The sequence below is a fragment of the Clinocottus analis genome, unplaced genomic scaffold, assembly GCF_023055335.1.
Source record: "Clinocottus analis isolate CAN_PGR_092001 unplaced genomic scaffold, fCliAna1.0.p SCAF_6, whole genome shotgun sequence".
Taxonomy (NCBI): domain Eukaryota; kingdom Metazoa; phylum Chordata; class Actinopteri; order Perciformes; family Cottidae; genus Clinocottus; species Clinocottus analis.
Window position 1 is genome coordinate 20,069,985 of NW_027176218.1, and position 24,166 is coordinate 20,094,150.

A 24,166-nucleotide genomic window follows, 5' to 3' on the forward strand; every position below is an offset into this window, starting at 1 on the left:
GTAGCACTTTTCTGATACACTGCTTGGCCAAAAAGGTCACACACACTAATATTTGGTTGGACCGCCTTTAGCTTTGATTACTGCACACATTCGCTGTGGCGTTGTTTCCATAAGCTTCTGCAATGTCACAAGATGTATTTCCGTGTTGCATTAGTTTCTCACCAAGATCTTGTATTGGTGCTGCAAGAGTCTGACCGCTGCACAAAGCTTTCTCCAGCACATCCAGAGATCCTCGATGGGGTTGAGGTCTGGACTCCATGTGTGAAAATGCTCCCTGAACCACTCTTTCACAATTTGAGCTCGATGAATCCTGGCATTGTCATCTTGGAATATGCCCGTGCCATCAGGGAAGAAAAAACCCATTGATGGAATAACCTGGTCGTTGCTGAACCTAGACCTGAGCAACTGCAGCAACCCCAGATCATAGCAATGCCCCCACCGGCTTGTACAGGAGGCCGCAGTAGTTACATCCAGGTGGAGACTTTTTTTTTTTGGCCAGACAGTATGTGTTCATTGTAATTTTATTCAGACGTCCTGCTGCTCTTCAGGGGTATCAATGAATTAGAATCAGCGAAAAGTTAATTTATTTACATAATTCAGAAATTGAAAGCCGTATATTATATGCATTCATTCCACACAGGATTATATTTCAGGTGTTTATTTTTATTTGGATGATTGTCTTTCAGCGAATGAAAACCCAACATTCGGTATCTCAAAAAGTAATATTACATACAACAATAAAAAAGTGTTTAAGGCATGTTGGCCTAGTGAAAAGTGTGTCAATGCGGCGCAACATTGGGGCGACCAGCCTGTGGCACTGCTGAGGTGTGATAGAAGCTCAGGTGGCTTCGATGGCGGCCTTCATCTCGTCTGCATCGTTGGCTCTGTGTCTCATCTTCCTCTTGACGGTGAAAGATTCTCGATGGGGTTTCGGTCACGTCAGTTTGCTGCATAATGGAGCTCAGTGATACCGTCCCCGTGGTCATGGGACCAGGAATTGGTGCTTCTGGCAGTGTGGGCCGGTGCCACAAGTCCTGCTGGAAAAATGAAATCGGCGTCTCCGTAAAGCTCGTCAGCAGAGAGAAGCCTCAAGTGCTCTAAAATGTCCTGGTGGACGGCTGCGCTGACTTTGGACCGACACCAGCAGAAGACATGGCTCCCCAAATCATCACTGGCTGTGGAAACTTCCCACTGGACCTCAAGCAACTTGATTCTGTGCCTCTCACTCTTCCTCCAGACTCTGCGAGGTTGATTTCCAAATGGAATTCACAATGTAATTTGATCTGGAAGGAGGACTTTGGACCACTGGGCGACGGTCCAGTCCTGTTTCTCTGAGCCCAGGTAAGACGCTTCTGGCCTGCTCGCTGGCTCAGGAGTGGCTTGTCACCAGGAATGTGCTGGCTCGTAACGCTCTGACTCCAGCCGCAGTCCCAGAGTCTTGAATGGGCTTTTTGCTTCACAATCCTCACAAGGCTGCAGTTATCCCTGCTGCTGGTGCACCTTTTTCTACTCAGGTTTTCCTTCCCCTCAACTGAACAGCCAGCTTCTTCAGCACTGACCCTTTTGTGGGCCTTCCTGATCTTTTGATGTTGTTGAGCCTGCCAGTAATGTGTCTGCTACGTGCCTGATAGGTTTGTGCCGTGTGTCTCCTTCACTTGCATCGGCAGCTCTTTGGTCCTCATGCTGAGCGTTCCCTGCTACCAAATGCAAATGACATTTTGAATCATCTCCAGACGTTTTTTATCAGCTTAATTTGTCATGAAATAACGAGGGAACAGCCCACACCTGCCATCAAACCTGTCACAGTCCTGTGTGGGTGTGTGGGTGTGTGTGTGTGTGTGTGTGTGTTGGGTGTATATGCATGTGTGAATGTATATGTGGATGTATACATGTGTGTATATATGTCTATATGTCTCTTTATCTGTGCATGTGTATAGATAGATATGTGTATAATGTATATATATATATATATATATACATATATATATATATATATATATATATATATATATATATATATATATATATATATATATGACATATTTTGCACATTGTTTACATTTAATTTAATTTTCCTGAATACACACTGTACATATATATATATATATATATATATATATGTATATATGTATGTATATATATGTATATATATATATATATATGTATGTATATATATGTATATATATATATATATATATATATATATATATATATATATATATATATATATATATATATATATATGTATGTATATATATGTATAAAATTATTATTATTATTTTGTATATATCTTTTATCCCTGTCCTTATATTTTATTTTATTTTGTGTGTTTAGTTTATTTATATAGTTTATTCCATTTGCCGTTTGTAAAGTGTTGGGCCCTACTCTGACAACAAATTTCCCCTTTTTAGTAAAAATGTTAATAACGTACACATTTACCATCTATTGAACAATAAAATATAAACTGCACATTGGTCAACTATCCATGCTTATAATGCTGTTTTTCATTGCTATGAACCATACCATGCAGCTACTGTACTGACGCGTATTGATAAAACAATAAGATAGTTTGAACAATAAACTACCTATTCAATGGTCTATCTCTTTTTAAAATATGCGTTCCTTAAATTGTAATAACAAATGAGTATGTTACGTGGGCTTAATGGGAGCGCCGATTGAAGCAACAATGGGTAAAAGATTCAAAGAATGACATCAAAAAATGAATGTATTCGTCCCTGTTGAGAGGAGCCGTTGCTGTCAGCTCTTATCTGAAGCCTGCAGAGGGCAAGACTGTTCCCATGGTGCAACGGGTGCAGTCCTCTGATGAATCTTGGGCCTGCTGCTGGCTGCGCGTGAGCGTCAGAGTGCCGATGTCAGAGGACACGCACAATGGAATTACGATGACATTCACCGTATCGTATCGTAAAGCTGTGCTACACGGGCAGCGACTGAAGGATGAAGAGAGTGCAGAGGCCGAGTCCCGCCCTTTCCTGTGTCACCCCATTTAGAGAGAAACACATGCCGGTGGTCAACAACAAAACACATTTTTATTGTATGTTTGTTGATTTTAAACGATCACTTTGCAAGTTAAGGAAGTCAAAGTTTGTCTTGGTACAGTTTTAGTTTTTGAGTTTTGTTGAGGAAGCGCTCTGTGCGCTGACTGCACACATCTCGTCTTGCACATTGTGCGACTTTGGAGTACAATCCATGTGATATATATATATATATATATATATATATATATATATATATATATATATATATATATATATATATATATATATATATATATATATAGACATACCTAGAAATGTACATATATAGATACAGTATATACATATACGTATACACATATATAAATGCTCAGATATAGAGACATATTCACACACGTATTCATCCACATATACATGGGTTGATCTGTAGTATCAGGAAGAGACAAAACCTGTTCAGAAGATAGGATTTCTTTCGGTTTCTCCATTTATTCAACAGCTGACCTGCGAGGGTAATGTCATGCAGAAAGCTCACTGGCCCTAGATAAATTGGGGACATTGCATTACAGTTTAGGAAATGTGTTTCAGAGAGCCAGGACACCCTGATGATTTCATTAGTTTCAGGAAGACCTTGCAGTTCACTCGTGGACTGAACAAGTCAACGTTTTTTTGTCCAGTTAAAATTGTCCGCAATGTCAATCGGCAACACGCCTCCTGTTTGCCTTCCAACATCTTGAAATTTGATGAAATCTGCCAAAACATTCAGCCACATGTCGCCACAAACCGAGCAGGGGAGGTTGCTCTTGTGACACGCGTTAATTCCTTTTCCCATTCTGCAGGTTAGTGAAATGTCTTTGGCGTTTGTGTGGAGGAATAATGATGAAATTTCTATGGAGTGATTACAGATTGAGCGGACTAATTCCATCTCACTCGTGGTTTTAGTGTTGGTTGTGGGCCGAATTCAGTGATGCAGATTGATTTCATCAGAGGTGATGTGCATCGGTGTGCTCGGGGGTCTGAGCTTTGGCTCTTTATCCGGGCCTAATAGGCCAGATCAGCCTGTGAATCTGTCACCCGTCCTCTTGGATGACGGCCCCACCGGAGTGCTAATCTCCCCCGGAGCCTTGGGAAAGTGGGAAATGACCCCGGAGCCAGCTAGCTGTGCTAACGAGATTTGGGAAAGCTGGTGGTGAGTGGAGGTCACATGCCCTCTTTCCCTCCACGGTTCCCAGATGCCAGGACTTCCTGTCAGGACGATCAGGTCGCCTGCTCGCGTCCTGGCCAGCCAGTTGAAAGAGACACGGCGGCGGCTCTGGGCTGAACGCCCCTCCCACCCTCGTTCCTCGGCCTTCAATTTATCAGTTCCTACCGGCCTGTCCCATATGCCTCACCTGTTCACACTTCCACTCCTTTCATCAGTCTCCCTCTGGGGCTATGATCTAAATTTGAGTCTTTAAAAAATGAAAAAAAAAGGAGCCGTGACTCGAGTTCACATGACTTGGCCTTAGAGTCCGACTCGAATCATGAATCAGGCGGCTTCAGACAAACGACTTATAACTTCACCGGGACTTCAGCTTTCTCTCAACATCAGATCCGAAATATTGATAGACCCAAAGGGCACAGCGCGTCTACTGACACTATCTGGGTCATCTGACGGATGTGCTAACAATCAACTAGGAAGCAGCCGACGATGTCGCGTGAGCGGGAAACAGGGAAAGCAGACTCTGCTGTGGTCCTCCAAAATAAAAAAATAAAAAAGAAGAAGAGGCCTCCCTGGATTCATTGGGACTCATGGCAGCAACCCCATAGTTACATGTCACATATGTTTCCATTTACGTTTACAAAATGACACCTGAGTTCCTCAAAATTCACGATTAAAGGGATATTGGTGATTATTTTTTTTTGTGTGACATCAATGTTTTTTTTGGGGCCTTTTGTACCTTTTTTTTCCTCAAAGAATTCCCTGCAGGACACTTACAAGTTGTTTTGTGTTACTGCAGTACAGGACGCGTCATGACTAAGTTATTGTGACTTCCTGTTTACTCCTCCTTGAGGCCGTACATAAAAATACGTCAATGGGTTGATCTGATCTATTATGCTCATGTGAAAACAATCTTGTCCATCTCCCAAATCCCACTTCCACCCGACCTTCACTAACTTCCCTGCATGTGATAGCCCAGCCGGTCTGAACCCAAGTATTCTGGCCCCACACAGACGTCCTTGTGTGCCGAGATTGTTTTATCCAAACGGTTCCCACTCCCCACATTTTTCTTCCCCTTCACATGTTGACATCAACAGATTTGACAGTGAGCACGACGGCCTAACACACACACACTCCCACGCAGACACACTGCCCCGCCCACACACTGTGTGACTAGTTTTTTTTGGTGCAAAACACCAGAGAGCTGAGGAATGATGAGAAACGTGTTTAGTTAGTTTTTTTTGTGTAGTTTGGTTTCTAATAGGCGTCTTGCTTTACATGTTGTGTGTGCGATGATTGTGTATACTTTTTGCGTTATGTGTGCCGTCCTGTTTGTTCAGTGGTGTTGTGCTTTAAGTGTAACCTAAAAGTGATGACAGCTTAAAGCTAACTGGTACAATACATACAATATAAAAGTGTATGTTATGTACAAATAAATGAAATATATTGTGAGTTGATTGAAAAAAATGTGCCAAATAATACAAAATGTCATCATGACTAACTTGTGAACCCCTTGAGCTGGAAATGTCACCATTGTACATTTTGTTAAGACACGAGTTGCTTTGTGATTCCTGGTGAAGTTGAAGCCTTTTCATAGACAGAAGATTCACAGAGGTTGCGCCATTATTACGCCACTGCGCCTCACTGTGACATTGTTGTTCACAATGATGTATTCAAATGTCATATAAAAATCCCCTGGGGGGTTCTCGCTCTCTTTGAGAGGCTCGTTCAAATATCCGAGCCGCACGTGAAGGCAGCAAGAGCAGCAGCTCTCTATCGGGGTCCACCCCGCCCCTCCCCTCTCCCAGCCGGCTCACCTTTGATCAGCTCGCGACCCTCCGAGGAGTGGCCGCGAGCTGACCGGCCGCACGTGCGGACGGACGGACGTATGTATGCAGCTCGTGAGCGTGCGCGTGTGCGCGTCAGTTTGTCCCAGCGCGAGCTCCCCGCCGGTCGAAGCATGGAGGAGTTGGCCAGAGAGAGCATCAGCCTGCTGGCTTCAGCCTCCTCGGCCAAGCCGCCGCTGGACGTGGCCGCCGGGCCCCGGCTCGGCTCCCTGGGGGCCATCTTCATCATGCTGAAGTCCGCCCTGGGCGCCGGCCTCCTCAACTTCCCCTGGGCCTTCGAGAGAGCCGGGGGCGTCCGCAGCGCCGTCACCGTCGAGCTGGTGGGCATTTTGATGCGATGAAAAGATGATGATGTAGTTCACTGCGCTGCTAGATTTTCCGGCAGGGGATGTCAAAAGTTGATGCAGCTTAACGGCTTTTGAAGGTGATTTATCTTTTTTTTTTTTTTAAAAGACAAAAGGAAAAGGTAACTTTTTATACGTTTATTTTATTGGAAGCTTGTTGTAGGGGAGCTGCATCTTGTCTACTGAGATCAATTCAGGAGATTGTGACGTCTCCAATCTGACGTGTCACACTTGACCTCAACACCTTTTTTTTTCTCAAAAAGAATCACTTCATCTTTATCCGGATAACTTTTCTTATGTTGCTCACTTCTTCTCTCACCTCTGCGACTTCGAACATCATTTCTGGGATTCAAAACTCTTTGCATAGCGTAGTCTTCAGCCTAAGCCAGAACTCATTGTGCATAACCCTTTCACACCTCGCTTGGCCATCACTTTGAGCCAGAAACTTAACTTGAGTATCCGTCGTTATGTCTGTGTAAAAAAAAGGACTTCACACAAATCCCATTTCTCATGTGGATTATGGAAAATCTGCTCTGGAACCGGCACACACTTCAGTCTGAGGAGCTCAACCAAACATTCCTCTTGTTCTTTTTTTTGTAAAACTCTAAAGATCAAACTGTCCAAGAGTTTAATAAAAGTATTGAAGTCATTCCTTTCCACCATTCATTTGATGATTGAGAAATATTACGTTAAGTGCATCTGAACGATTGCAAACTTTGCACAAACTACGCGCCGTTGTGTGTTTACTGGACGTTGTGTGGTGTCAGGTTTGAGGTCATGTGTATTTGTAGGCTGTTGCTTTTGCCACCTTTCGCTCTCCTTGGCCCGTTCAATGTGGAACTGAATGAGTGAATCATCTCGTCCTGAAATAAAGAAACTAGATTACATTGGTTTGTTTTAATATATTAAATTAATGATATATAAAAATTTAAAAAAGCAATCTCTAGATTACCGATAATCAATACAATATTTACGAACAGGGTCATGTGCTGTTGTCTACGAGACCCTCTGTTAATCCGTCTGAATCTGGGATGGTGCCCAGTTCCTTGAGATTAGAGCCCTTTAATATATTTAATTAATGGCTGGATTAAAAATTGCCGTTCAGCTCATTATGTACTGTTTAGGAGCTTTCCCCCTGTAATCTCCACATAAAAAAACATCCTGTGCGGTGTCGCTGGAGCAGAACGAGGTCACATGGGTTCAAGAGTTTTCTTTTCCTACTTTTACTTCAGAATCCGGCCAGCTCTTCTTACAGTGGTGCTCGATATCTGAATCGACACTTGGCAGCGACTTTGGAGCGTAATTGGATCATGGATTTTTTTTTTTGTGTGCGTTTAATTTGTGTCCCGGCTTGCTCTTCTGCACTCTTCCATCGTCAATCTAATGCATTTTGTTCCACCTTTCAGTTACTCAGACCCTGTTTGCATAAATGATGGTTGGTCCAGGTTGGAGACTTAGACCGTAAAGCTGTTAAACAGGGATCTGCAACCCTGAAGGATGCTCCCTCCTTCCCTTCCTCCCTCCCTCCTTTCCTCTTTCCCTCCTTCCCTCCCTCCAGTGGTTATTCCCTTCTCTCTGGGGGTTGTGTTTGTCTTCCTGCTACCAGGAGAAACACTTTACTTTAACAATTTCAACACATCTCACTGGAGTTCAGTAACTCTCTCTCTCTCTCTCTCTCTCTCTCTCTCTCTCTCTCTCTCTCTCTCTCTCTCTCTCTCTCTCTCTCTCTCTCTCTCTCTCTCTCTTGCAGGCTCCATAGGGAGGCCTTTGGGGCACTTATTAGTTTTCCTCAGTCACATTTTTTCTCATCAGGTTCATTCTCAAAAAGCCAGATTGGCTCTTCAGACCGCTTTACAGCCTGAAAATGGCACTCATCCACTCAGGCATCCAGCAGTTGTATTTGTGTTAAAACAAAGATGAGAGGATTTGACCAGACAGTGTAAATGAAGAAGATAAAAACGTATTTTCTTTCCCGACCAAACAACAAAAAACACACTTTTCCGAGTCAAGTTGTGTCTGAATGAGCGCTGGACGTGTAGATCTTTCTATTGCATGATATATTGTGTTCCAACTGAGTAATTAAAGGTGCAACAATCTCATGAGTTCAGAGCTCGGTGGTCTGGATGCGTGCTCATCTGTGTCTCCGCCTCCCTTCACCCCCCTCAGGTCTCCCTGGTGTTCCTGGTCAGTGGGCTGATCATCCTGGGCTACTCGTCGTCCATCAGTGGCCAGTGCACCTACCAGGCGGTGGTGAAGCAGCTGTGCGGGCCGGCCATCGGTCAGCTGTGTGAGGTCTGCTTCGTCTTCAACCTCTTCATGATCTCGGTGGCCTTCCTCGTGATCGTGGACGACCAGCTGGAGAAGTGTGAGTGGGGAGAGTTCGGAGAAGGCGCAGGCAGGGCCTTCTTTATAGTTGGGATTTGAAATAATAACTTTATTCTCCCTCCCTCCACCTCCCCGCTCCCATCAGTGTGCGGCTCCCTGTACGAGCGGATCACGGATCTGCCGGCGTCGGAGATGCCGTACCACTTCTACACGGACCAGCACTTCGGGCTGGTGCTGCTCTGCTTCTTCCTCATCCTGCCGCTGTCCATCCCCAAAGAGATCAGCATTCAGAAATACATCAGGTGACCCATGTCACATGTGGGGGGCCATGGCTTCATCTATTTATTGTTATAGTATCAGATTATTACTATACCTCTGATGGCAAATCTGGCCAGTAGTTGTTGTCTTGTTCTTGACCAAAAGCTTGGATAAAATAATACAATAAAAAAGCACTAACAAACTACCACTCAAACTATAATTAAAAGTTTAATAAAACTCAGAAAAAGTATTTCTGGTAGCTACTAGCTTTGCTGACCACTTATCCTCTCTATGTAGTGCTCCACCATTGGCTCAAAATCTCCTCTTCGCCAACACTGCAGTGCATAACAATGTCATCTCATGCATATATTTCATGGATATTTTTGAGAAGCTTTTCTGGAGTGCCACTTACATTTCAAAATGTCGAATTTATACACAACATATCTTTATTGAAGAGCAGCCCAACACAAATCGCAAAATTGATGGGGAAGTGCGGTAAAGGTGGTAACATTTCTATTCAATTCATATTGTACAGCCCAAAATCCCACGTTTGCCACAGAGGGCTTTGCGGTGTGTACACATCCAGCGTCCTCTGTCCGAAGACCTTCTCACGGATGCAGTGAAACCACTCCCACTCCCATATCCCCCACCATTTTTTTTCTTGAGTTTCCAGTCATGTATTGCACTTCTGACCTCAATGTCTGAGTGCGCCTCTCGTCTTCAACCTTCTCCAGCTGGTCGTCCAGCTGTCTGACTTCTGCCTCCGTCCTCCCCACAGTGGCCTCGGCACTCTGGCTGCCACCTACCTGACCATCGCCATCATCATCAAATACCACGCCACGCCTTCTGTTGTGGTTCACATCTCGCCTCTCTACACCAACGGGTATGTCTTTATGTGTGTGTGTGTGTGTGTGTGGGGGGGGGGGGGGGGGGAACACAAATGATGGTATCCAAGACTCCAAACTATCCCTTTGCTCCACTGGTCACAAACAGCTCGTGAAGTCAAAATGAATCGAGAGAGTAGATGTCAGATTAATTGGGTCCATCAGGAGTGAGATGGACTATCGATGCTGGAGTCAACTTGCTTGTTTTCTGTCTCGTACAACAGAAGTTATCTCCCTGTTCACAGTATTTATTTCATAACGATCACGTCGGACTTCAAGTACCTTTTTTTTTATTGACAGCAAACAAAAAAAGGCCACAAAATGTGCAATAATCGCATCAGATAAATGATAGCGGTAATCCATAAAAACTAATTTGCTCCTCTGGAGGTCTATAAAATAATATATATAGACAGGAGCCTGTGCCAACACATAGGCCCAAAGTGAAGCCTCTCCTTTTCTTTACAGCACCCGGGACAGCACACGCACACGCACGCGCACACACACACACACACACACACACACACACACACACACAGGCCCAATCCCAATCTCCACTCTTACGGACTCACAGATTTTGAGGCGCGCTCCCGTGAAGTCCTTGAGGGTTTAGAGGTGTCACATTGTCACATCGTGGAGGGCCTGAGGGCTCTCTGGCAGACATTTTGAGCCCTTCATGAACCCTTTCCAAAAGTCACCATTGGATGCTGACTTTGCCTGAGGGAATGACCCACAATGCATTGCAACGTGAGGTTAAACGCGCAGTTCCCAATGGAAGTTAAAAATCGTTAAAAATACCTTTACACTACAACATTATGAACGAAAAATGGAACAGGAAAACATGAATTAAATGAATGCAAGCAGAATATATATATATATATATATATATTTTTTAGGGCCGGCAAAGTTGAAAAAAATTAATTGATTAATCGCATTATTTTTCTGCGATTAATTGCATCATGCGCCAAATTTAATAATGAAGTAAAACTAGTGTATTGCACGCTTTTATTTTAAAGTGATGTTATCAGAACATTATAACAGCACTCTGGAGCAACAGCAAGTTAACATACACACATATATAGTTTATAAATCTGTTTTCTTTTTTTTTTGATCAGGTGCTGTTCAGTAGTAAGGGTCCCTGTGAGGGACAAGCCACTCCTTCTTTGGTCCACATTCAGTCTGTTGCTTACCTTAAAGATGTTAAAGACCAGCAATTGATTCACTTCATACAAAAGCAATAAGTGCTTTTCATGTTGTTCAGTCCAGTTCTTCTTCCTCAGTGAGAAAGGTCCAGTCTGCGTTGTCTTGAACAAGAGCACTGAACGCAGAGGCTGCAGGTAGCCTGTGAGCGCTTTTCTTTTAGGTGAAGCGGCTCTTTGCAGCATCGCTGCACCTTGAGAACAGAAGCTACACAACAATACACGCTTTCACGTCAGTCGGTGAGGCTACTGAAGCGCGCGCACCTACATAAATCGCCTTCGTAAAAAAAAAGTAAAAGCAGTTTCGCCCTTATGCGTTCATAGCGTGGATCTTATTTATTATATATATATATATATATATATATATATATATATATATATATATATATATATATATATATATATAAATATATATATATATATATATAAATATATATATATATATAAATATATATATATATATATATATAAATATATATATATATATATATATATATAAATATATATATATATATATATATAAATATATATATATATATATATATATAAATATATATATATATATATATATATATATAAATATATATATAAATATATATATATATATATATATATATATATATATATATATATATATATATATATATATATATATATATATAAATATATATATATATATATTTTTTTCATGTTTGATTGACCTGACGCGGGCCGGACTTGGAGAGCCGTGAGACGCTCGGTCTGAACTACGTCGTATGGAGAGATTTAAAGCGATAAGCCCTCCCAATGCAAAAAAAATGCATCTAACGCAAAATCAAATAGTTATTGCTGTTATCTGCCCAGCCCTAATTTTTTGCATTCATCAAATATTTCATTTTGGAAAAAAAAGGAAATAAATCATTTAAAATGACTTAATCTCGTGAGGAAGACGTTCAAATCAGTGAATAAAGATAATAAAATAATAATAATAAAATTTTTATGTAAGTCACGTGATGTTGCAGCAAAGTGCTGTCCTCCATATTCACACCGGCCCTCACAGCCTCTCACACTTAACAAGCAGTTAGCAGCTGATGTCAGTGAGTCCCTGAGGGTTCACACACACACACACACACACACACACACACACACACACACACACACACACACACACACACACACACACACACACACCTTATCCTCTTCTTCAACCGCACAGTTTCCCGTGGCTCCGCCCCCTGCTGGCACCACCTGTCTTTAACCCCCACCAGCCGCAGTTCTCCCCACTCAGACTACGGTGACAGACAACTCCACTTCCGTCAACCTCATCCCGACACATATATGTAATATTATATTTATGTGTAAAGAAAAAAAAAAAGCTCCAAAAAAAAAGTCAAGTTTTAGGTTTTGAGGTTGTCTTTTCTCTGCCATAAATAAACGTGATTGACAGCTGAACTCTCCGGTGAAGTTTTTCTAAATGCCACGGCATTATGAACGTTGCTCTAATAATAGCTGGATTCTGCTTCATCTCGTGGCATTTGTAAACTCTGGGGAAGAAAACTAAAATGTGTGTCCTCCGTCTGTGTGCAGGATCAGCTCCTGGTCCTCCATGTTCAGCGTCATACCGACCATCTGCTTTGGTTTCCAGGTGAGTTTCAACCTTCGTCTTCATGTGAAAGCCCTCGTAGACCCGGTTAACACGTGTTTGGAGCGGCATGCTGCGGTGAGGCTGGAGGCCGGCGAGTGTGCAGCTGCGTGTGCAAAAGGTTCATGCGCCAGTGCGCTGCTGCAGTCATGGCTGCAGGATGGCACATACATGCATGTGACTACATTTAAAGTGATTACCCAGCAGGGAATGAAGCGGAAAAGCTTCGTCGTCGTTTGACTTGAAACGATATGGTTCAACCAAATTACAGAAAACCTGTTTATGTTTTTTAAAACATATTAATATGGAATGATTCAGTGCAGTGAGCAGCATTGTGTTGGGTTCAGGCAGATGTTTGAGAAAAAGCCTCGACAAATGGCAGATATTGAAGTAAAATAGTGTTGTTTTTTTTCAATAAACCTGGGGAGCTGGACTTTCTGTGTGTGTGTGTGTGTGTGTGTGTGTGTGTGTGTGTGTGTGTGTCGTAAAGGTCAGCAGGCTGAGGGCCTCTGCGCTCCGCAGGATCCCAGAGAGCGCGCTTTTCCTATTTGCTAGCCGGCGAGGGTCCACACTAAGCGTTCATTCTGTCGATCTAAAGTAAGACGGACTGATGTGTAACTTCCCCAAGTTGCCATGGTAACTCCCTGACGGACGCTGGCAGGGTCTAATAAAAGGGGGAGATAGCACAAAGCGGACTGATGCATGTCCCGTCGCACAAACGCACACACACGGAGACACGCTTTCCTCGGGGTGAGTGATTGCGCCGCAAAGGATTGAAAAGAGAGCTGATGAGATCCTGAGAGGAACGGAGGAGGAAGAGGGGGAGGAGGAGGAGGAGACAGGAAAGGGGAAGAGGGATTTAAAACCAGGCGATGGCAGCTGGGATCAAGTGGGTACAAGACTCTGTACGCTGACCTCTGGGATTGTTTAACTCACCCCATCGGGCCCACAGCCTTCATTTAATTCCCTATCTCATCTCGGTTCATCACACCGGCAGAGAGATCACACATCATAAGACTTCTGGATCCTCACCTTGCCCCGTGAGCTGCAGGCGGATGAGGGAAACCTCAGCTTGGCTGTTCGAGAGCCACACAATCTGTGCGACCAGCAGCTCGTCTCCGTTTTGATCCGCCGGGGATCCGTTTCTAGTCTCGGGAGTTTAATCCCACCAAATCTCGGAAGCCGGCGACTACCGGTCGGTTCAGCCTCTCGGGGGCGACGTTCCGGTGGAGCCGGCAGATACCCGGATAACAGATCCAGTGTTTCCCCTCTTACAGCTTCAGGGATGGGATGGCGACGCAAACACTTGAAGCAGCGGTGTTGAATCTATACAATACAGACCGCACGCTCAAACGTTACGACTCACTCTACAACCGGTCAGAGACGATTACAATGTTTTAGATCTTCTGACCAGCTGATTACAACCATCTTTCTAAGAACTTAACAGTGACAACAAGTCTCCAGACGGACTTTACTTTGTAACCACTGATTTGAACCATCCCAAAGTTAGAGTACACTCAAACAACAGAAATGTTAGCGTATTACTTTGTCATTGTCATCTAGAGTTAATATTTGCATACAAAGACACACTTTAATGATTAAGAAATGATTTATTGTATTTTGATCAAAAAGAAAACATCTAGCATTAGTAGTTGTTTATCTATAATACAGAAGGCTGAGAACATTTTTTAGGAAGTTGAACAGGTCATAATTTCTGTTCTGGTATAACGTTTTAGTTTGGTGTGAAGCATTCCCATCATAAACATGGATTTATTCAAGTTTCCCTCCAAAATTGTAATTTTACGACATCACATTTGAACACATCTCGTCGGTCTCAGCCGGCAGCTGATCTTGCATTTCTACCTCCCAAACCTAAATCTTGTCCCTTTGCCAACAGATTCAGCATTCATATTTTATAATCATACTTTTCTATATATACGTTCCTAGAGATTAACTCCAACTAAACGGAGATTGCCTTTTTAATCCCCCTGTGTTTCATTCCAGTGCCACGAGGCGTCCATCACCATCTACAGCAGCATGGAGAACCAGCGGCTCTCTCACTGGGTCTTCATCTCCGTGGTCTCCATGATCTTCTGTCTCGTCATCTACTCGCTCACAGGTCGGACGAGCTCCCACTGAACCTCTGAACCCACTTGTTACACGATCGTAATGCACCTCATTTTCTTTCTTCCGCACCGGAGGAAGCATCCGGAGGGGAAATCCGTGTTTAAGGCCAATTAGACCACGCTGAGGTTCCGCCTTCCTGTGTTGCAGGGGCTTATGGGTACCTGACATTTGGGAAGGACGTGAAGCCCGACATTCTGATGTCGTACACCGGCGATGACATTCTGATGCTCATCGCCCGGCTGCTGTTCGGCATCTCCATCATCACCATCTATCCCATCATCCTGCTGCTGGGCAGGTCAGGCACACGGCCGTGGTGAATTTCGATCGCTCTCTCTACCCCAGTTGACATTTTTTATAAAAGAGACCTTTTCCACTTTAAATAGGAACGTTGAAAGAAGGTTTGGAGAAAAGTTTCCTGTACGAAAAGGTTTATTTCAAATAAATGGAGTCGTAAACAGAACCTCTAAGGTCCTTAAATCTCTGCGCTGGTTCCAATGTGATTAGAGGACTATGTTTCAGCTGCTTGATCAAAAACACACACACACACACACACACACACGCTCCTTCCCACCAGATCAGTGATCCAGGACCCCTTGCTGAGCTGGCGGCGGCGGCGTGGCGGCGCGGTGACGGCGGGGTTTGAGAGCCGCAGCCGCTACGTGCTGACGGTGCTGTGGGTAACGGCGACGCTGCTCATCGCCACGTACGTGCCGGACATCAGCAAGGTCATCAGTGTCATCGGAGGGATCAGCGCCTTCTTCATCTTCATCTTCCCAGGTAACGCTCCGGCGACCGAGTCATAGCCTCTTACTGCTGCGGCCCCCGCCATCCCTTACAACCCCGTCATGTGCTTTTGGACAGGGCTCTGTTTGATGTTCGCTATGCAGTCGGAGCCAGTCTCCTGTAAAACCAGGTGAGAACCAACTCCTTTTGTTTTAATGTGTTGTAAATGCACGTCTGCGTGAAGAGCCAAGATATTTATTGGGAAACAGGGAATGTAATGAAATAAGCTAAGAAACGTTTTTTTGCGCTGGTTGTGGTGTTTGTTCTTCTAGATGCTGAGTCAATGTGTTTTTGGTCCGCTTGTGTCAATCACTGTCAACCACATTAACAAATAGAGAGGTGAAGCAGAATCATTGAAAAAGAGTCAACTTTTAATGTTGTTCGGTATCAAAGTGGGGGTTGTACATTCTTGGCAACAGGAACTGCTAGCAGCTCTTTTCACAATTCATATAATGGGGGCCAACTTGCCTTAATTTGAGAGTTTCTTGCAACATTTTCTTCAGTTATTACATGTTGTTCTTCCATTTGTCACTGTGCCTGCTCCTCTCCAGAGCCGTCCTCACGGTGTGGGGAGCGGTGACTCTGCTCTGCGGCGCTTTCATCTTCGGCCAGAGCACCACCACCGCCGTGATGCAGGTCCTCGGAAAGATCTGACCCGTTCCTCCTCCCTCGCTGATCCGAGAGGGGAGGAGGATGGTGACACAGACGGTGGTGACCAGATCACAACCCCCTTTCGTCTCCCTCTAAAGAGCCCATGGGGAACTATGGCCCCTGTGGACTTGGAAAATGGACACAAATCCCTGAACTCTCAAGTGGCTCATTTTATAACGTGCAACTTTTGGCCTTTACCACGATGGACTAAACCCAGTAACAATAAAAATCCTCCCTCCTTCATGGTCAAGGTGTGCCGCTTTCATGTGGGATAATTGTTCCTGGCTGAACCTGAGGTCGAGCGCCGCCGGCCTCCTGCCACACTGACACGATCTGATTGACGTCCTCGCATATTTCTGCAGTTTTTTTTATATCGCAGTCGATCTCCTGTCACATTTATTTGAGCATGTCGGCATTAGACCCGCCTGTATGAAGGCAAATTAATGTCATAAATAGAGAGCGCAAATGAGCTCCACGCGAGCGCGCAAATCTAACAGTCGCAGAGCGCTTTTACATCAATCCGCGAGCAAAAGTAGCTCTTGCGCACGCAAAAGTGGCGAGAGGGAGAGCAAAACAGACACGCGAGGACAGTTTAAAGCGTCACCAGAGTAACTTTTGCCCACACGAGAGTGACTTTTGCTCGCCGAGTGATGTTAAAGCACTCGTCTAAGTAAATTACGCGCCAAACTGATTTGCGCGCTCGCGTGAAGCTCATTTGCGCGCTCTACTTATGACGTTAATTTGCCTTCATACACCTGCATCACAAAAACGTTTCCACATCCAGTCGGTTGGTCAGATAAGGAGCTCCAACTCATTACATTACATTACATGTCATTTAGCTGACGCTTTCATCCAACGCGACTTACAGAACTCATGGTGGGCATGGCGTTGAAGACGCGTTTGTTTCTTTATGAAATTGAAAGCGTGTCAAACATGATGCAGTAAGCCGGTTAACACTAGATTATGAGATGGAGGAGGTCTGTTTGGGAATATTTCCAAGACTCCTGCTGGTGTCTCCTGTCAAGCCACAGAGAGACGGCTTCATACACCGGAGGGGGAGAACAATCGAGGGGCTGTGAACCCTCCTGTGGTTCGCTAAAGCTTTGGGCACATAACACTGCATGTTTTTGCTATTACACATGTTGCAAACTGTGGGCGGGACTTAATGTCTCGGTAAGACTTGGATGGTTGCCACAACAAACGAGGCAAGGAGGATTTCTTGATGTCTTTGTGTATTTGTGTGCAAGTGTGTGCATAAGTCATGTTATGTCTTTTGATTGTTCATTAAAAAAATCAAATATCAAAGTAGTCACGTTAACAGGGAATTTGAAGTTAATGAAAAGGTAATTTGAATAAAATACTTTTTCTATGAAAACCTTCGTTCACTGTCTCATAAAACCAGATATCTTACTGGATGTGTTGCCCTGAAACACTTGGTATTTCACAATTTTCTGGAAAGCTGTTTTCTGAATATCGCATGTTTAAAAAAAAAAAAAAGATCAAAATGACATTATTAAATAGATTAAAACTTCTTTAAGGTCTATTAGAGACGTGTGTGTCTCACTGACATTCCCAACTCATTTGATTAAGTGGTGGAAACCAGCTGTGAAATTGAATAGCTGCTCATGTCATAATAAATCAGCAATAATATATCTACGACGCCTTCAAAAAGTACTTTTTTCTTTTGATAAAATTTACATTTTGCTGATAATACTTTTGTACTTAAAGGCACAATGAGTAGGATTGTCCTAAAAATCAATGTACAATGTATTGATTTAGTCAAAAATAACCCATCCAATACAAAGATAAGCCAAGCTGACAAAGCTCAATCTGAAACAATAGTGAATCTTTTATTGTCTTTTCCACACCAGCGGGCACCCGGACCCTCGTTGCTCCTGGGAGGAGGGACTGATCTCAGATCTGCAGGAAGCCTTTCATGCATGAAACCATGTGAATCGCTGGGTTAACAAATCAAAAGCCACCGTTTTCAGTTTTATAGTTTTATTGAATTGCATCACTCTACATCATCTAGAATTTCAACAAGATAATTCCTTAAAGACCAAATATAATAATTGCATCCCTGCATTAAGTCTCTACACTTAAGAGAAAGCTGTTTTTACTGAAACATACATTAAGAATTAATATTTCATTAAACGTTGCCATAAAAGTGAATGTTCATTCTTAAATGCCACTTTTCTAGTCATATATATATATATATATTTATATATATTATATAATAGATTTTAGTCTCTGTCTCCTTCATAGGAATACTAGAAAAGAAAGAAGGTAAGAAATGCACAAAACCCATTGAAGAGTAGCATGGCCCTAATACTACAGCAAAGAAGTTACTGGACATTCAGTTGACATGCACTCAGTTGAAGGATAGAAAAAGAACACGGCCACAGAAGGGAAGAGTTATGGCCTTGATCTGCTCGGCAAATTCCTGATTGGCTTGTTATCATGAGGTAAACCTGGTGACACGCCTCCTGTTCACCAGCTTCCCAGCAGCCTCAGCAAACTGCAGCTGCCGCTCACAGGAAGGCCCGCCCCCACCGCGCATGTGCTCCGCGGTGTCATCTGTTCACGTTGCCAGGGTACATTCAATCGGACGCCCGTTTACGCTACATCTCAACGGCATAACTCTTCCCTTGTCTGACGAAGCACAGGTTGCACTGGGGGAGTAGGAGGATAGAAAAGAACAGGTTGCACAGTCTGAGGGACATCCAGGAATGTATCAATAGGAAACAGTATTGGCATTTCTGACGGGTCACTCGCTATCTACCTCATATACACAAACCCAACCAAGCTGGGCACGATGTACAGGAAAGAAACCCTCGATTAGAGCGTGTGGGCTGCATTCAGCTGAGCACTCGAGTACTGTAAAACTATGGCTATCAGTATAGTAAGTCACTGACATGTAAACATCAATCCATGCAATATGGCTTTATGTTTTTATTCAGAATACAGCAGTTCCTTCTGCAACGCAAACAAGGATTTGGCACAGGAGTGCAAGTAGTTATATATATATATATATATATATATATATATATATATATATATATATATATATTCTTTTTTTCTTTTTTAAGAAGTGTAAGATTAAAGGTGCCCTGTGGAGTTTTCTTGGACACAAACCAAAGTCCGGTTTACATTCGGCGTCCCTCACTGCTGTGGTTGTCTGAGCTGCAGTTTGAGGTTCAGGACGAGTTTAAACCTGTTAGCTGGAACAAAGTCACGTCGTCTCTTAAATCTCTTAAAGGCTGCATCCGCGGAAACTGAGATTGTAATCAGCGTAGGAATCTGAGGTTTAATTTAAACCTGCTGCAGACCTGATTTAAGGGATTAAAGGGAAAGCGTTTATTACTCCGATCTTTAATATGTGAGAATGTGCTGTTGTGTAATCTGTAATAAATGGGAGCAAAAATATGTTTCGCCTGTAAATCTGAGGCGAGCAACTTTGACAAAATGAGTACTCATTTAAATACCTCACACGTGCTAAAAAAAGAAGAAATAAAACAACCTCCCAAACCTGAGTGGCCTTGGTGCAGATTTAAAGTGGTTAAAAAGACCCGAAATTATGACCGAGCCAAAGCCACAGACGACTTTGGAAATAACTTCAAGAATCATAAAGTGAACTCTCTAGGGAGCCATAAAGGGAGATATGGTTTCTGCTGCTGCTGCATTCTGCAGAACAATAATCAAGGACCTATGATGGGATGTTATGCAAGATAAAATCTGTCATTATTGATTCTCTATACTAGATCAAGGGTGGGATAGCGGTCCATTGATTGTTTGAAGTAATGACATAGTTTAGGCGTTTCTTGTTTTTTTCTTCGGTTTAGCAACTGACTGAAGTGGTGAGTGATGCTGTGTGGGGGCGTTAGAGGTAGAGCGGGTTGTCCTTCAATCAGAGGATCAGCCATTTCATCCCCGACACTTTACCCAGAAATTGCTGCTAAAGGCTCCAAAGGATGTGCTATCGGTACCTGAATGCGTTTAGTCCTGATGGGCAGGTGGCACCTCGCATGGCATAACCCCGTCATCAGTGTGTGAGTGGGGAAATGACGTGTTGCGTTAAAGCGCTTCGAGTGATTGTGGGACTAGAAAAGCTCTATACAGTACAAGTCCTTTTACTTTTCTTTTTTTTTAAAAAGCGTGTGAGTTTTGTTTTCACTGGACCCTAAACTGCAGCTCGTCGGGTGCTCAGTGACATTACAGCTCTATTGCGTGATTCCTTAAAGGTCAAAGGAGTTGAATGCATTCTCCTTCTCACAAAACAGTAGCAAAGCCGTTATTGTTAATTTTTTTAAATCACATTATTAACATCCATGTTTGCCAGCAGCCTTTGCTTTCCATTTTCTTGGTGCATTGCAACAGTTCTTTAGCACGTTACTGCTCTCTCCTGTTGATCAGCGAATCGGCCTGTGTGGCCTGCACCCGTTCAAGCAAATCAGTAAAACGTTGCTCTACGGCGCTTAACAGTGGTCGAAAACTCCACAGGGTGCCTTTGATGCAGACACTGAGAGATTAGTAGAAACATTTCACAGATAAAGCAGCAACGCATCTGCATGCCTGTTCTATAAGCCTACTGTCATACCTATTTCTGTTACAGTATATGTAATAATATTCAACACTTCCACATTCCACACGGTCCTGCCCTGCTCAATGCAGCCCAGAGCGGCGCTAGATCAATATTGGTATCCGTGTAGCTGGATCCCCACTCACTGCTACCACAGTATTGGCAGATGACAGGCTGGCTGTCATTCACATGTGAAAATAGAGAAAATAGATTCAACAGTGAGGTGGGATGGCAAGATGGCACCTTTGAAAGGATAGCTATAAAGAAAAAGTGATTTATCAACACATCTTTAACCAGATAAAACAGTAACACTATATATCTTCAAATACTCTCATCATACTCAAGAACTTCTAATATACTGTATCTTCAAGTCACAATATTCACTCGTTTTTACATTGTGCTTTCTGAGTGAGAGTCTGATTGTATTACAGTGGTGGGCTCATAGTGGTGTGAGTGGGGGTAAGGTAAGGTGAGGCGTCTGGGGGATTGAGTCAAGACATTTTGACCTGAATAAGACCTTAGGGTCATCCCCGGGTAAGTGGTTGATTTCGGGTGAGATTTGTACCAAAGGTCAAGGCCGATCACAACAGATGCTGTTGAGTCAAGAGCGCGGGAATGGACGGACACAAAAAAAGTGGCAAAATAATTTGACCGACTCTGTTATGGTTACCCAATTACAGTTCTTCTAAAGTGTTTTCCAGCATCAATTGGGCTGAAGGAAAGACGTGAAGCTAATTTGGCTAGTTTGTGATCACACGATTTGATACAGAGGTTTCAATCTACTTGCATTTATTTGGTTTGAGGAAAGAAGCCGAGGCAAATGTGAGCAGCATGCGCAGGAGTCCAAGATTGACCTTCTGTTGTACTGTGAAAAGTAAAACAATGTTATCATTTTCAGACTTTGGTCTTTTTCTGATTGTTTGAGATACCAGACCCAGCCGATTAGACCCATCCAGCATCTGCTTGTGACGGCCCACATGTTTCTGTAATGACCTCCGGTTGAGTCATAGGTATTGAGAACCTTTGTCTCCGATTGTTGGGAGGTGATAGTGACAATATACATGATCATTGTGTGTTAGAGTTATTGATGCTGAGGCGGTAAATCTATCAGCTACAAAGTATGCTAAGCAAAGTTGTTTCTCCAGACATTTTTTCGATGTACAGAGATCTAAAGAATTGGAGAAACCCTTTTGTTTCAGCAACACAACACTGGTGTTGTGTAATGTGATGCCGAGAGGTCCACAAGGAAAGACCGCGAGTGGGCGTTTCCCTGCTTCTTGGGAGTTTACATCATCCCCCCTCCCCCCAAAAAAGTCACCTTTTAAAAACCATTAACAGTTCCTCTACCATGTTGTGATGTTTAAGGCTTCGTATTCAATGTCATTCAGATGGGTTTAAGTTTCTGATGGTCGGTATTCGGATTGAAACAAACCGTTACAAGAAGCCGCAGCGCCGACAGAGACGCTGCCACCTCTACTGAGGAAAACGTTGCACCATAGCACTAAAAGATGTCCATAAATACAAATATAATCCTAATAGAACCACATTGTCATATGTACAATCTCTACTCGACTCACACAGCTAATATAAGCTACCCACCGCCAATTCAGACACAGAATACACAAACAGAAATAAAGCAAAACTTTAGCTGCATGGAGAACATTGAGGCGCTGCCCTTATCTCTCTACGTAGTCTCTTCTGTCTCAAGGTAGCAGCAGACTCTGGTCTAAGTCACAAATTATCCCTTGACAGCGAAACGATCTATTCATCTCACCGCCTCCGTGACCCTGCTCACAGGGTCAACCCCAAAGATTCATGGAATAAAAGCTACGCGGAGGAAATGTGAACAAATAACCAAGTCTTCGTTTCCTCTCCGCGTCCGTCGATCAGAATCATCTACTTACCCAAATATTTGTGAAGACTTACATCTTTCAGCGTACTGAACCGACCTCTCGCGGTGGCCGGGTGATTTCACCATCTCATGCTGGGATTAATCATGAAACGTGGCTTCACAGAGATTTGGGTTTTGAGTTCTGTTGCTCATTAAAAACATGTGCTGTGTTTACACACGATTATAAATTCCTACCATAACCGACATTATTCCCACAGCAGCCATTGTACATGAATGTGGCCTACCTGATGTGAGGAAACGCAACAATTTCACATTGATTAGTAAGCGTTTCAAATCTGAAGTTACGATTGTAACCCTGGTTCTCTGGCTAAGCAGATCAATGAGGATTCTCTTTTTGAGATGGAAAATGTTCTTTATTTGTTATGAAATGCATTTAACATGTCAGATGTGTTACGATCGCCTTCCTCATATTTGTCATTCTCATTTCCAAAAAGTCCTTTTTCCTTTTTAAGACAAGGTTCTGCACAAAAGGGGTTGTCTGGGACAGCCAGATTATAACAATGCTTCAAGTATTATTGGGGAACTATCAAATGAACATTATGTGTGGATATTGTATGTATGAATGTTTTATCAAATTACTGGGCAATGTCAATTTGCGATAATACAGTTGGTTGCTAGCTCTGGCTAGCACTTGTACTTCGAGACTCAGGAAAGTAAGTTTGACAGCCAGCTAGCCAGGGAGTTAGCTAACCTTCAAGTAAACTCAAGTCTTCAGTTTTCTTGAGATTGGGAGCTAATTTGGCAACGAGGTGTGTAGACGGTCCTCATTTACTCAACACAATGGCTGATGTGAGAATAATGTGAGATCCAAAATGTCGTCATGAGAACGCTGTATGGGAGCAAAAGTGGAATGAGCAGCTACTAGGAAATAACGGCTAACTAGATGCGCTACCTCTTGTCAACCCTGACAGGAGTGAAAAAAAAGCCACATTCCAAAATGCTCTACCCCAAAACAGTCACTGCTACATGGAAAAACTCAACGCCAGGGTCCTTGCTACATGAAAAACTCCACTTTACAGTGGCTCACAGCTACTTGAAACATGAACGTTACATAATCCAATATCTTGAGCCAGCAAAATGATTAATCTCACACTGTAAAATGCACTGTTTGTTCAATTTTCACCGCAGTTGACGCCATTCATTTGCACTGTGTAAACATGTACTTACAAAAAGAGTTGAGGAATGTGAGGGTTGAAAGAGGAATGAGGAAAAAGGGGGTGAAACGCAGGGGGGAGGGAGGGGGAAGGTTTTTAGGGATGGAGGGGTAGTTTGAGGAGGAAGAGGGGAGTGTCCAGGAGTCGTGTCCTGGAGTCGTGCCCAGGAATCATAGCGTGTACTTGAATATCTTCATGCTCAGTCCCGGTTCACGCTGCACCAGGCGGCTGCAAACGGAGAGACAGGGATGACAAGTTAGACAGAGGTGAGAGAGAACGAAAACGAGGCCCAGA

General features: G+C 43.3%; 2 protein-coding genes across 3 annotated transcripts in view; one reads left to right on the plus strand and one right to left on the minus strand.

The window, feature by feature from the left end:
* Window positions 1-6,079: 6,079 nt before the first annotated feature.
* slc38a8a (solute carrier family 38 member 8a) lies at window positions 6,080-16,470 on the plus strand. The gene is made up of 10 exons (XM_068603271.1): window positions 6,080-6,358; window positions 8,549-8,747; window positions 8,853-9,009; window positions 9,744-9,848; window positions 12,612-12,669; window positions 14,671-14,785; window positions 14,941-15,088; window positions 15,368-15,570; window positions 15,655-15,706; window positions 16,128-16,470. The coding sequence occupies exons 1-10, from the start codon at window positions 6,080-6,082 to the stop codon at window positions 16,228-16,230; spliced, it is 1,419 nt and encodes a 472-aa protein (XP_068459372.1). The 3' UTR covers window positions 16,231-16,470.
* A 2,826-nt stretch (window positions 16,471-19,296) lies between these two features.
* The window catches only part of necab2 (N-terminal EF-hand calcium binding protein 2), a 100,079-nt gene continuing 95,209 nt past the window's right edge, over window positions 19,297-24,166 (minus strand). For both annotated transcript variants that reach the window (XM_068603589.1, XM_068603588.1), the window contains one exon: window positions 19,297-24,100. In XM_068603589.1, the coding sequence (XP_068459690.1) occupies window positions 24,072-24,100 (29 nt within the window). In that variant the 3' untranslated portion in view covers window positions 19,297-24,071. The remainder of the gene's footprint in view (window positions 24,101-24,166) is intronic.